The sequence below is a fragment of the Aythya fuligula genome, chromosome 25, assembly GCF_009819795.1.
Source record: "Aythya fuligula isolate bAytFul2 chromosome 25, bAytFul2.pri, whole genome shotgun sequence".
NCBI lineage: Eukaryota > Metazoa > Chordata > Aves > Anseriformes > Anatidae > Aythya > Aythya fuligula.
Genome location: NC_045583.1, coordinates 2,238,793 through 2,250,486, shown reverse-complemented (window position 1 = coordinate 2,250,486; position 11,694 = coordinate 2,238,793). Strand labels below are relative to the sequence as shown.

The window sequence follows — 11,694 nt, the reverse complement described above, 5'->3', positions numbered from 1 at the left end:
CTAAAAGCACAAGAAACACAAGTTTAGAGAAATTGTAACTTACCTGGTGCAATTCTCCCATCTTGTGCAGCAGGTCCGTCTTTTAACACATTCTTCACCTGGAGAAACTCATCAGGCCTGTCCCCTCCGATGATTGTAAAACCAAAACCCATTGTACTTTTTTTTAGTGATGTCCGTATGAGGGCTCCTGTAAGCTGGGATGGATCTCTAGTGAAGAGAGACTTCTCTGGTCCTGTGCATGGTAAGATCCAACACAATCCACCATCAGCAATGCTGCTGTTTGGTGGCATTAAATCCCCAAATGATGCTGACTACAGACATGTATAGGATGGCTAACCACAGAAAGAAGGAAGATGTTTTAATGGCTGAATACCAAACCTCTTTAAGTGATTTTTGAATTATGGAATAAAAAGACATGAAGGAAGAAGGATTAGTTTTGATAACTTTTTTTCTTTTTTTAAGGTGTCATAATGATTAATGCTTTGGTTAACTTTGGTTAATCTCCGCAGCACCCTCACAGAGTAAAGCACACAAGATACTGTTGCACTCATTTCACAGCTGAGTTAAGTGAAGAGTTACAGTTTTTCAAGACTGTATTACAAATTAAAACAGAACAGAAACCAAAGCTCCTACCTGTCATTTCCAATTGTACTCTCTAACTCTTGAACGTCAAGCTCAAAGTAGACCAAAAGCATAAAAATTCAAGGAGTGGGTTACCCTGCACTTTCCAACTGGCTCTTCTAAGTCTCCATTTATTGAAAAACTGCTTATGACAACCAACTTTAGAATGATTAAAATTCTTTTAAAGCAGTGTCAGGGTCTCAGTTCAATTTTAACATCAAAAAAATCATTCCAAAAACCTTATAGATTCTGGAGGGCAAGACCACAATGGCCAGCAGAAAGACAAGGCTAATGCCTTTCTGAATTCCAAAACAGGTTGCATACAATGCTTACTTTTAGATAAAGATATTAGTGACAAAGAACATAATATTTAGTAATACCTGATTTTGAAGGGCCGACATCAGTCTGTCCTAGCTGTTTTTTTCTTTTGGCTTCTAATACCGGGTTTTCAAATTGAGTTTTCTGGTTAATATGACTGTAGACAAAAGGTAGGATCAGGAGTTCAGAAGAAAGCAGCTTGCCTATTTCACAGAAAAGACAACCACAAAAGACACCCTACAAATACTAATTTTTTTTTTTTATTATTTATCTCAGATTAATACCCTAGAGGAATGAAAGCTGAACTATCATAATCAACATGAAAAGCATTTTTTTCCTTTCAACAACTTGATTTATTTAAAGCACAATGTAATTTTACTTCTTGCAACTATTAAGTAGAGTACACATTCATTCCACTCTGCAAACTTCCAAAAGTTTGTACTAGATTAAATAGGGAAAACTTATTTCTTCTCTTGATCCCTGCTACGTGTTGCTTCCATCTACTCATCACATTTACAAAACTAGCCGTCATTGTTTTAATAGTAGATACTGGAGTAGTATAGCAGAATGGGGAAAAAAAATAAGTCTGAACAAGACTTAAACCTCTGTGTTGCCTTTGCAAAGTCAAAAAATGTTAGCTTGTTCTGTGAAGCTAATATTTTCAACTCTGCTAATTTTCCTATCCATGGTTAAAGAAATGGGTCATTTCCTCTGACCTGAATTAGAGCTTTTACAGCAGTTACTTACTTGTGAGGGGCCTTTGGAGACGGCAGTGAGATGTAAGTTACTCTTGCCCTTTTACATTTAACAGGTGCCACTCTTAAATCAAGTGACCCCATTTTTATTAGAGCTAAGAAAAATGACATGAGCTCATTCCCATTAATTAATTATTTTGGTTGCTACTTGCTTTCCTTCCCTGGAAGAAATACACTCCAATAAGTCAGTATGGTCACACTAAGGATCTTCAGCGCTTCAGAAATGTGCACCATGGCCTGTTGAACTGTTTCTACTCAAGATAAACTATATATAGTGCTAAACAAGTGCTTCATTACTTTCTGCCCAATTTATGACTACGTCAAATTATAACTAGCACTTACTCAACATAATATGTTCCATATTGTGGGTCTTCTATTTTTTCCCATCCATAAGGAAGTTCTACAATCAGAAAGAACAAAATTATTCATTACAGTAGAAAACTGTATCAGAGCTCTGCAAATATCAGAGCTTTTAATAAAGAGAGGACAGATTACAGGCTCATGAAAAACATTAATTATATAGAGGTAACTTTTTTCCCTTTATTTGTTTGAGGCTGGTCCTTCTGATGAAAAGATATTAGTCTCTTCCAGGGAATATGGAACCTTATACATCTCACTCTTTCTTCCACTGGATGAGGAAACTTGTATTTAACAAAATCACATCACTTTCAGCCTATAATAAACTTAAAGACAAGGTACAAATTAACTTATTTAGAGAAGAAGAAACTCCCTAAAAAAAGAAAGGGGAAGAAAAATACCTTATTTTAAAATAATGTAATTATCAATCATCAGTTTGATTTGATAGCTGTTGACTTTTCTAACTAGACAATATAAATATGGTTGCACAGTCTCTACCCAGAAACACACAAGAAAGAACTATAAATGCCCCAGTGTCACATCTCAAGCTTGTAAAACAATGCACCTCCATTCCTCTTTAACGTTCAATTTAAGACCACCTTGCAGAAGAAATGCCATCTTTATTTATTCTATTAATGACATCAACATATTTCGCTGCATTCTGACAACATTTCACTTTTGAGTCAACTCAAGTAACCTTCAGCCAGAAATGTAACAGGCATAAGTGAACCTGACTGTTCTGATGTTTACAATATAGCGCCGACACCCCAAAACCAGCCAGTGCTTCTTTAGGTCTGTCAGCATCAAATTCAGCACAGACTGCATGGCCTGCCAAGACAACGAGAGGCAGTTCTGTATTGCTGCACTTTGACTGCTGCTGCAGCTGTGGCAAAGTAGCTGGTAGTGGAATGTGCTGGGACTGCCTTAGACTTCCCTAAATTTAGGGTCTAAAATAAAAAAATACCTGTTTGGGAAAGGTACCAAAAGAAACATGTGAAATAAAACTATATCTTGCAAAGATTTATTTAAAAAAAAAAAAAAAAACTATTATAGATTTCAGAAAGCTCCTTCTAAAGGCAAATACACAATCTGGTAAGATAGTGCCCAGCAACTGACCATTCCCGAAGAGAGGTGACAAGCAGTTAAAACAGGGGTCCCGTAATTCTGCCTTTATTGTTCTAGTTATTTTGACCATAGAAATTTAAATATTAGCATAACAGACAGAGTCAGGTAGCTAGACATTTTGCAGGATAAAATTGCTGTCTAATCTTGTTTGAGGCTGCCCTAAGTTTGAAGGTAAGAACAATTTTCCAAGCATATGACAGTGTGTTACCACTTATTAATATCAGCATCACTCCACAGGATTTGACAAAACACCCATTGGGACTATTCATTTAAATGTTGTTCACTTGGATATCCTGCATCTCTCTGTTTAAAGTGCTCTTTTTATCCTGCGGTGAGCTGCACGTATGTTTAATAAGCAGCAGTATGAGTCCATTGCTCCAGCTGGCTTGATTATGAATACATGATTGCTAGCCTGTGCAATTTAAGAAGACAGGCCATTCCGAGTCTGCCTCAGCTTTTGCAACATGTCAGGCATTTGCTGAAGACAGAGCTATTTGGTACTCTTGTTTAGTTGACTAAATTGCATGACTATGTAGGAAATGGTTGCAGGAATTGTCTGTAGGTCAATCATGAACCTGACCTGTCTTAAAGCAGCAGCATGAAGAGTTGTTCCCTTTGCTTACGCATTCAAGTATTACACCACAACACATGCCGTACATGTTCCTAGCAATAGGCACTATGCTGCATTTTCATTATTCATACATTCTAATACTTAGGGACCTTTTCTTCCTGCCATATTCCACTCACATAAAAGTTTCCAGTGAGATCATCAGCTTTCCAGCTTTCTCCTTAGCGATGATACTTATTGGAACAAAATATACCATTCTCTTCTCAGGAATGCAGATATATCCAGGATTCAGTCAGATTCCACTGCTCCAGGGAAAACATACTATAGTCTTTCCCAGCCTTACGTTAACTCGTATTGCCACCTCACTATGGACACTCAGTGCTATACTCTGTTTGCTCCAGAGAGTCAAGGGTCTGAGGAAGAAGCTTCTATCACAGCAGTAATGGATCTTATCCAGCTCTGATAAACTCAGACATTTATCAATCAGAGGTGACAAATGAATTCTGAATATCTCACCTCCATCTTCACAATCTTCAGGAGCTTTGGCTTTCTTACAGAGCCGAGGATCAAGCCACGTGGTTGTCTTGGTGTTGTGACTGTGGAGCAAAATGCAGCCCATTAAAAGAAGAGGATTTCCACAGACTGAAGAAATGTTGGTTTTCTTTAACTTTTAAATATTTACTACCTTGGGCAAACTATAGTCTTTAGACAATTTAGCCTTTATTTATGCCTCAGCCACATCGTAAAATGCTAAACAGAAAAGACAACAATACTGCTCAGAGGTACTAGCACACTGGAGATCTCCAGGACAGATGTGAAACATTAGAGTTACAAACACCATCCCCTGCCCCTAAAAGCTCATTTGGGAACGTCAACTATTTCGACCTGCAAGGAGAAAACATTTTAGCCTACTCTTATGCTTAATGCTCAGTTAGGGGTTTGTTTCTTTCGCCTCAGAATTCATAAATGAGAATTCATAAATTTCACACATGAACTGCTTTCCTATCCTGATCTTTAATCTGTGCTGCTTATCTTTTTAAGCAGGCATTCCAAGTCAAGCAACACATGAGGAGAAGAAAGAATAAACAAATCCGCAAATTTCAGAGAAATCTGTTATATTAAAAGTTTGTACGGTGTTACACCTTACCTAGCAATACCCACCCAGCTTTGCACTTTGTGAGATGCATAGCTCATATTACAAACACACTGACTACGCATGTGGAATCGTAAGACTTTCCCGCGCGATGGCAATCATACCAAGTATGTAGCGCAATGATTATCAGCACAGAACAAAACAGCAGAAACATTCAGAATTCCATACAGAAATATAAGGAATAAGAATAGAAGAAGAGAGGTGTAAGAGCAGGAGGCAGCTTCCCAGACCAGCTCCTCAGCACGTCTCTCACAATGGCACAGTAACTTCTCGGCGCTGTCGGGCTACTCACTCGATGAAGTAGATCATGCCAGTGTCGGTGTAGGCCATCTCCCAGTTCTTGGGCAGAGGTTCCAGGGTCTCATCCCTTGATAAGTAATTTCTGAAGTCCATGGAGCTGCTTGTCTGGTTGTAACTGGGAACAGGTTTCATCCAGTCAGAGGAATCTGAATGTTTTTCTTTGTTTTCTGCAGTTGTTCAGGGAAAGTGTTACTATTTGTCAGATGCTTATGGTGTTTCTCACTAAGCACCACCCTCTTAATCTGGCTACGAGAGAATGTCAAATACATTCCTGGATGCGATGAGCATTTTTCCACTTTTTTTTAGCTATGAACTTTGAAAAGCTGACATGAAAACACTGAACTCCGTTCTGCCCCTGCCAAACAGAATTAACCTTGTATTATTCGTCTGAACCTAGGCTGAGAAACATCAACGCTGGCAGAAATCCAAGTTGACTACTTTGTTTCCCTTCCCACGGTGTTTGTAATGCCACTGAAAATAAATAAATAAAAATCCTACTAATATTCCTCAAAGCACCAAAACTGAAGTGCGGAAAAGACCCAAACTGCCAATAAAATAAACACAACCCTCCTGCAATCCACGAGAAGAAAAAGCTCCCCAAAATCCCTGTAGAAAACTCTTAACTGCAAGCCTCGGCCCTGCATCCAGAGGTTATGCTTGATGTTCTCAGCTACACGACCGTGTCCATAACTTTCACATAACCACCAGCCAGGCCAGCAGGCCTCTCTATGCTGTGGTGCTGCCAGCCCTAAAGCTCGCAAGGCTTGGTCAGGTGCGCTCAGTGTAAGTCCTACACACACGCAAATGCAGCACGACGGCTTCTCTCCACCATCACTTCTTCCCCCTCGAGATGAGTAACTGTGACAGCAGGAGGAAAAGGGTGTCCTGCCAGTCTCTGAAACATCCCACCAGACACTGGTCCAGTCTCTATGTGCTCTGCTTTACTTCCCTCCGCAAACACCCCCGTAGGCAGTTTCAGGCTGTGTGACAGTTCCCTTAACCAGAATAATACGAAAATTTTACAGTATGAGTTAGTGTTGCCCCTTAAACTAACTGCTTCACTAAAATCTCCTGCATGCAGTAAGATTACTGAAATGAAATGATCAAATTTACAGGGTATGGATTATATTCTGCAAAGGGATTCTGTCGTACGGATAAATTTTTCCTTCCCTGTTGTAACTGGCCACTACCCAGCACTACATGTTCTCTACTGAGCAGTGCATTTTATGATGCAATTGCACATCTGGCTGAGAGAACAGCTGTTTCTTTTTAAAATCTAATTTCAAAGGAGAGTAAAAACACCCGTCTGAGTAGAAAACCACCTTCAAACTTAACCAAAGCTAAGGAAGCACTTCAAGCAAGCATGAATGCTATCTGTGTACTTCTTATTCATTCATGAAACACTTCAGGGAATTTTTCCCTTTGTAACCAACCTATCCCTCCGCTGCCATTAACTGCTTCCTTTTCCTCCTCTTCCTCCTCTTCAGGGAGAGAACTGTCCATCCTTTGCATTTTGCTGACTGATGTGGTTCTTTTCCTCTGTGATTCAGTATCAAAGTCATTGTCAAAAAGAACTTGATCCACTGGATCGGGCTGAAAGGGGCTGGGCTCTGCTGGAGGCTTCGGAGTACCATAAAAATTACCTGACAATGAGACAGAAATCAGGATAATGAAGGCACTGGTACTTGCTGAAAGTACTGGCAATTCTAGTGAACGTTTTATTGCCCATGTAATGTGTCTGGTGTCATGCCTTAACTGTAACTTCCTAAGGAAGACATCAGCATCTTCAAAAAACAATCATTACTCAAAAACTACTTATTCCTACAATGTGGTTTTGCTCATGATTACATTGTACATCAGAGAGCAAGATGTTTAATTCAAAATTTCTATCCCGCCACAGGTTTTCAAAGTAAATGAACGATTTGTTATTTTGCATGGAATTCACTAATGCTCCAGAAAGAGACTTGGGGAACAGTCTTAGAGAAGTAGAGCACTGAAGGTCAATTGCTCTTACTTTGTATACTGATTAAGTGACTAATAGAGTAGTGTACATTAATAGAAACATGCTGAAGTCAAAAAGCAAAACAATATGTGCAGAAACATAAAATACCTATTTACATTAAAAAAATACAAATAATTGATTTTTAAACTACAGCTCTACATTTTTCTACTGACCATATACATGCTGTTAATACAGCTCCATCTAAAAATGATTTGTAGTTGAGAAAAGTAAACTGATTTTTTTCTTCAGTATTTTCTTTCGAAACACAAAGATTGAGAATCATCTGTAGTTTTCTGGAAAAGAATTTCAGCAACTGACCTCTCTCCTGACTGCTCATATGATTTTTATTAGGGAACTGAGCAAACAGCAAGAGAGCGGCCCAGAATTCCTGCTGGGTTAACATTTGGTGGCTGGATTTTGATTTGACTGTATTAAAAAAAAAAAAAAAAAAAAAAAGAAACCCAGATAAAGGGGAACTCAGGAAAAAAAAAAAAAAGTACCAGTTTACCCTAAATTTGCTTAGAAGATTTCCCCAGACCAGGCAATGTTATTTGACAGCATGCAGCACGAGATACATAAAATGAGGAGGTACAGAGCCTTTCACACAGTTTTCTACTTCAGACATTTGTATTTTTTGTTTGTTGACACATCAATCAAATTAATTCAAGTGCTATTATAACCACCACCTACCAGAGAAGTCCTCTAGAAGCATGCTTACAGCTATTTGTATTGTATGTCAAAATCAGGCAGCTTTATAATTTGGTAAGCTCAGTTTAGCATCAATGAATGCTGCACACGCTCAGCATTTCTGAAAATTTAGTTGATTTCAAGTACAACTACATATTTGAAAAAACCTTAAGCCAGCTCGTATTTCAGGATTTATAAAAACTTACATTAAAAAAAAAAAGCAATGCCATTTCTTCTGTTTAAAGTGTCAAGAGATAAATTGTTCCATAGTAAAAAGCAGCAGAACACAGGCAGTCATTACTTGACACACATCTGCAACAGGGGAACGCTCTATAGCAGTGCAAGGCTTCCGAGCCAAACTTGTCCCTCCTCCCTCTTACTGTAAGCAAAGATGGGTTGTGGGGCCAGCACCCCCACCCCCACAATACAGCATTGTGAGGAACCTTAAAGTTATCTCTGGCTGCTATCTAACACTTTAAAACAAAACAAAGCAAAGCAAAAGCCCATCACATGATGGCAGTTCCAGAACTCTGGATAATTGCTTCCTGATGGTTCAGCCCCCATTACATTTAAACCAACTTTGCTACAGATTTGGACAACAGAGTCTAGTGCTGAACAGTTTTTCACTGCAAAATCCTTTCTTCCTGTGTATCAAGATTTCTCCTGCCTCCTGTCCTTTTGATGCATGCCTCTGAGAAGAATGTCTCTGCTGTCAAAGGTTAAAAAAATTTGTCTATGAATTCCTTTATGACAAAATTCTACCAAGTATAGGCAAAGATTTTCAGAACACCTCCTCAAAAATGCAACATGGAAAATAATCCAATCATGGAAGACTGGTCAGCAGGACCAGTTGTGATGCAGTAGCAAAAACAACAAAGAGTCCAGACAGAGTTTCAAAACAAGACCTAGAGTCCTCTCTCAGGTATTCCAATATTGCCTCTCTCCTGCTCTAAGAACCATCAAAGTGGGCAGGAAACGTGGCACCTCCTGTGTGTGAGGAGCTGTGCTTAGACCAAGATTTTGGGTAAGAGCACTGGATATTTGTTCCTGTTCCAACAATCATCATCAACATACCATCATACGTTCCACTTTCTAGCAAGGCTCCACTTTCTTCAAGTGCTTTGAACTGCTCAACAGGAATAAAATTATAGTCTACCCCAGGGACCTCCCCATCTCTGGGAGCCCTTGTAGTGCCTGGAACGACAGAGAAAACACACTTGTAAGATACGTAAAATCCTTCATGTTTACCAAATGCAGGAAAAAAAAGCAGAATAAGGTGGCAATTACAATTTTGTCTTATGCTCAGTGAACTGAAAACTTATGCTGTAGATGCTGACAGTGACCTGGGCCAGGCAACAGCAGCCTGGGGTTGGAGGTAGCTGTTTCACACCTGTGGCATTTTAATGCAGTGTTAGGGGTGTTTCATCTTCCCACTGTCTCCTGACCACCTGTACCCATTCAGTAATTTTTGATGAGGTCAGTGTGACTAAGCATACTTGATTACTGGGCCACCAAATCCATAACTAGGCACAAGAACTATTTTTTAACCTTACAGTTGAGAGGACAATTCATCTGTATTCCAAACCCTGGCGAGAGGTAAGTTTTTTCAAAATAATCAGTAAATTGTTGTATTAATGCAGAAGTTCTCAAAGTTTTTATGTCTATAATTAAGGGACACACATAGTTATAACAGCTTAATTAAAGCTCTCCTGGTAAGGAATTTAATTTCATCACAACTTTAAGATATTAAGCTATTCTATCTAGCAAAGTCTTTTAACAAAGTTCCTGTTGAAAGGTAAAACTACAAACCAGATTGAGAAAGAAGACATTTAAATCTCTCAAATTATGTGATGGTTAGCACAAACAGATCAAATGAGGCTGACCTTTACATACTTACAAGGGATGGTTCTCAAGTAGAGGTTGTCTCTGATCACTTGCTGGAGCTTATGGTCTATTGAGCCCTTCTGGAACTGAAGGCTCAAGTAGTGACGCAAGTCTTTGTTGATGACTTTTCCTTAAAATTTTAAAAAAGAAAAAATAAAATAATAATAATAACAACTTGTAACTATTAAGCCAAAATTGCCAACAACGACATTTCACTGCCATAAATATGTCAAAAAAAAAAAAAAAAAAGAAAAAACAACCCAAGGCTTGCTGCTGCTTCTAAATGCACCAACTTCAATGGAAAACATATTACTAAAGCCCGATTCTCAGCTGGTGTAAATCAGGCACAGTGATTTTAAGCACAGCTGAGTGACAACCACCCAAGCTCTGCATCTCCTAAACAAGACAGTGCCAATATTCTGGAAGTGTTTTGAAATAAAAAAGTATTAAAATACAAAATCTATTAGCAAAATTAAAACTCTCTACAGATAGAAAACTGCTCCAAAACATACACAGAGATAATACTTTCCATTCAATTTACTGCTATTGCTTAGACACCTGAACTCAATATTTTGTCACACGGGAGCCTACATTCTTGGTATTACAAAAAGAAAATATTTTCTTTTTAAAAGCACTGCATGACAGAAGATTTTTTTACAATTATTCCTTTGCAATACTTCTGTCAGGTATCATTAGCAAATCTGTCATATCGCTAGATAGCCATGGCCCCTTTAGCACACAAATAACTGAGCTCTTGTGTTACTGCTTCATCCTTCTGACAGAAGGGTACAAAACAATCTTTTGTACCCTGTCATCTTCCCAGAAAGCACATTAAATAGGGTTCAGTGACCCTGATAAATTTAAGTTACGTACTATAGCAGAACACTCAGGGCTTCAGGGAAAAAGGCTTTTAGCTTTTGTCTTTAAGAACTGATATAGGAGATGGCCAGTAGCATGCCTATGCTGGTACATCTCAATGGGAACAAAAATTGGATTGGTCCATACTTATTTTAAGTCAGCAACAGTGATGAAACTTAAGAAAACTCCCATATGAGTGATTCTAAAAGGGCCTCTGAAGTCTGCTGAGACCCAGCTGCTGAAGAAAACCACTTCAAAGTACCAAAGAGAAGGGAATGGGGCATCAGACACACACCAGTCCTAACACAAAGCTCATCTGCACCTTAAAACCAAGGTTGTTGTCCTGATACTAAACGTCAATCTGATGTGTGCGCTGCACAAAAAACCCTTCCGCTACTACCAACCATATTTTTCCAAACCATGTCATCACTGCAGCGAGGTTCATTGCAGATTTTCATTTTGCAAGTTTGTACCTCCCTTCTCCATACATAATAGATCAGTAACTTTATGCATCAACTACTAGTACCAGCATTGTTGGGTTTGTTTGTTGCATTTAAAAATAGAAGCAACCCCCCAAAACTTAAGCAGTTTTAAGTCTTTAACAGCTTAACAACATAAGGTGGAGCGTGGAGAAGAGAATGTGGTGATCTGTCTGGAAGTACAAATGACACACCAAAGAATACAGTGGGTATGACAAAATTTATGGGGCTAAACTTCAAGCAAAATGCTGAAAAATGTGATAAGAACAGATTATTCTTAACACAATCTTGTTCAGAATTTAAGATTTTTAAAAAAGCTAAAATTCATTCTGCAACATCATCAAGAACTAGTTAGAAAATATAGGTAACGTGGGGAAATCTAAAGTATTCACACATCCTGACATTTAAGGAAACACCTTGCCTGCAGTACTGAAAACCGATTTCCAAACAATCCTGTGTTGAAAACAACCTTCAGAAGGGAAACCATGCCAGATTTCCTACCAGCCTTCTCCTTGCAGAGGTCTGCCATAAAATGGCCCAAACCAGAAAGCAACCGAGAGACCCAAAGCCCCCAGAGGAATGAGCAG

The 11,694-nt window shown here is 38.7% G+C and overlaps 1 protein-coding gene across 2 annotated transcripts in view; it reads right to left on the bottom strand.

Moving 5' to 3' along the window:
* Window positions 1-11,694, bottom strand: part of MAGI3 (membrane associated guanylate kinase, WW and PDZ domain containing 3) — a 61,222-nt gene that overhangs the window by 21,825 nt on the left and 27,703 nt on the right. For both annotated transcript variants that reach the window (XM_032203366.1, XM_032203365.1), the window contains exons 2-9: window positions 9,784-9,900; window positions 8,961-9,080; window positions 6,631-6,840; window positions 5,190-5,364; window positions 4,261-4,340; window positions 2,037-2,094; window positions 1,002-1,096; window positions 44-232 (exon numbers count right to left, since the gene is read on the bottom strand). In XM_032203366.1, the coding sequence (XP_032059257.1) occupies window positions 44-232; window positions 1,002-1,096; window positions 2,037-2,094; window positions 4,261-4,340; window positions 5,190-5,364; window positions 6,631-6,840; window positions 8,961-9,080; window positions 9,784-9,900 (1,044 nt within the window). The remainder of the gene's footprint in view (window positions 1-43; window positions 233-1,001; window positions 1,097-2,036; window positions 2,095-4,260; window positions 4,341-5,189; window positions 5,365-6,630; window positions 6,841-8,960; window positions 9,081-9,783; window positions 9,901-11,694) is intronic.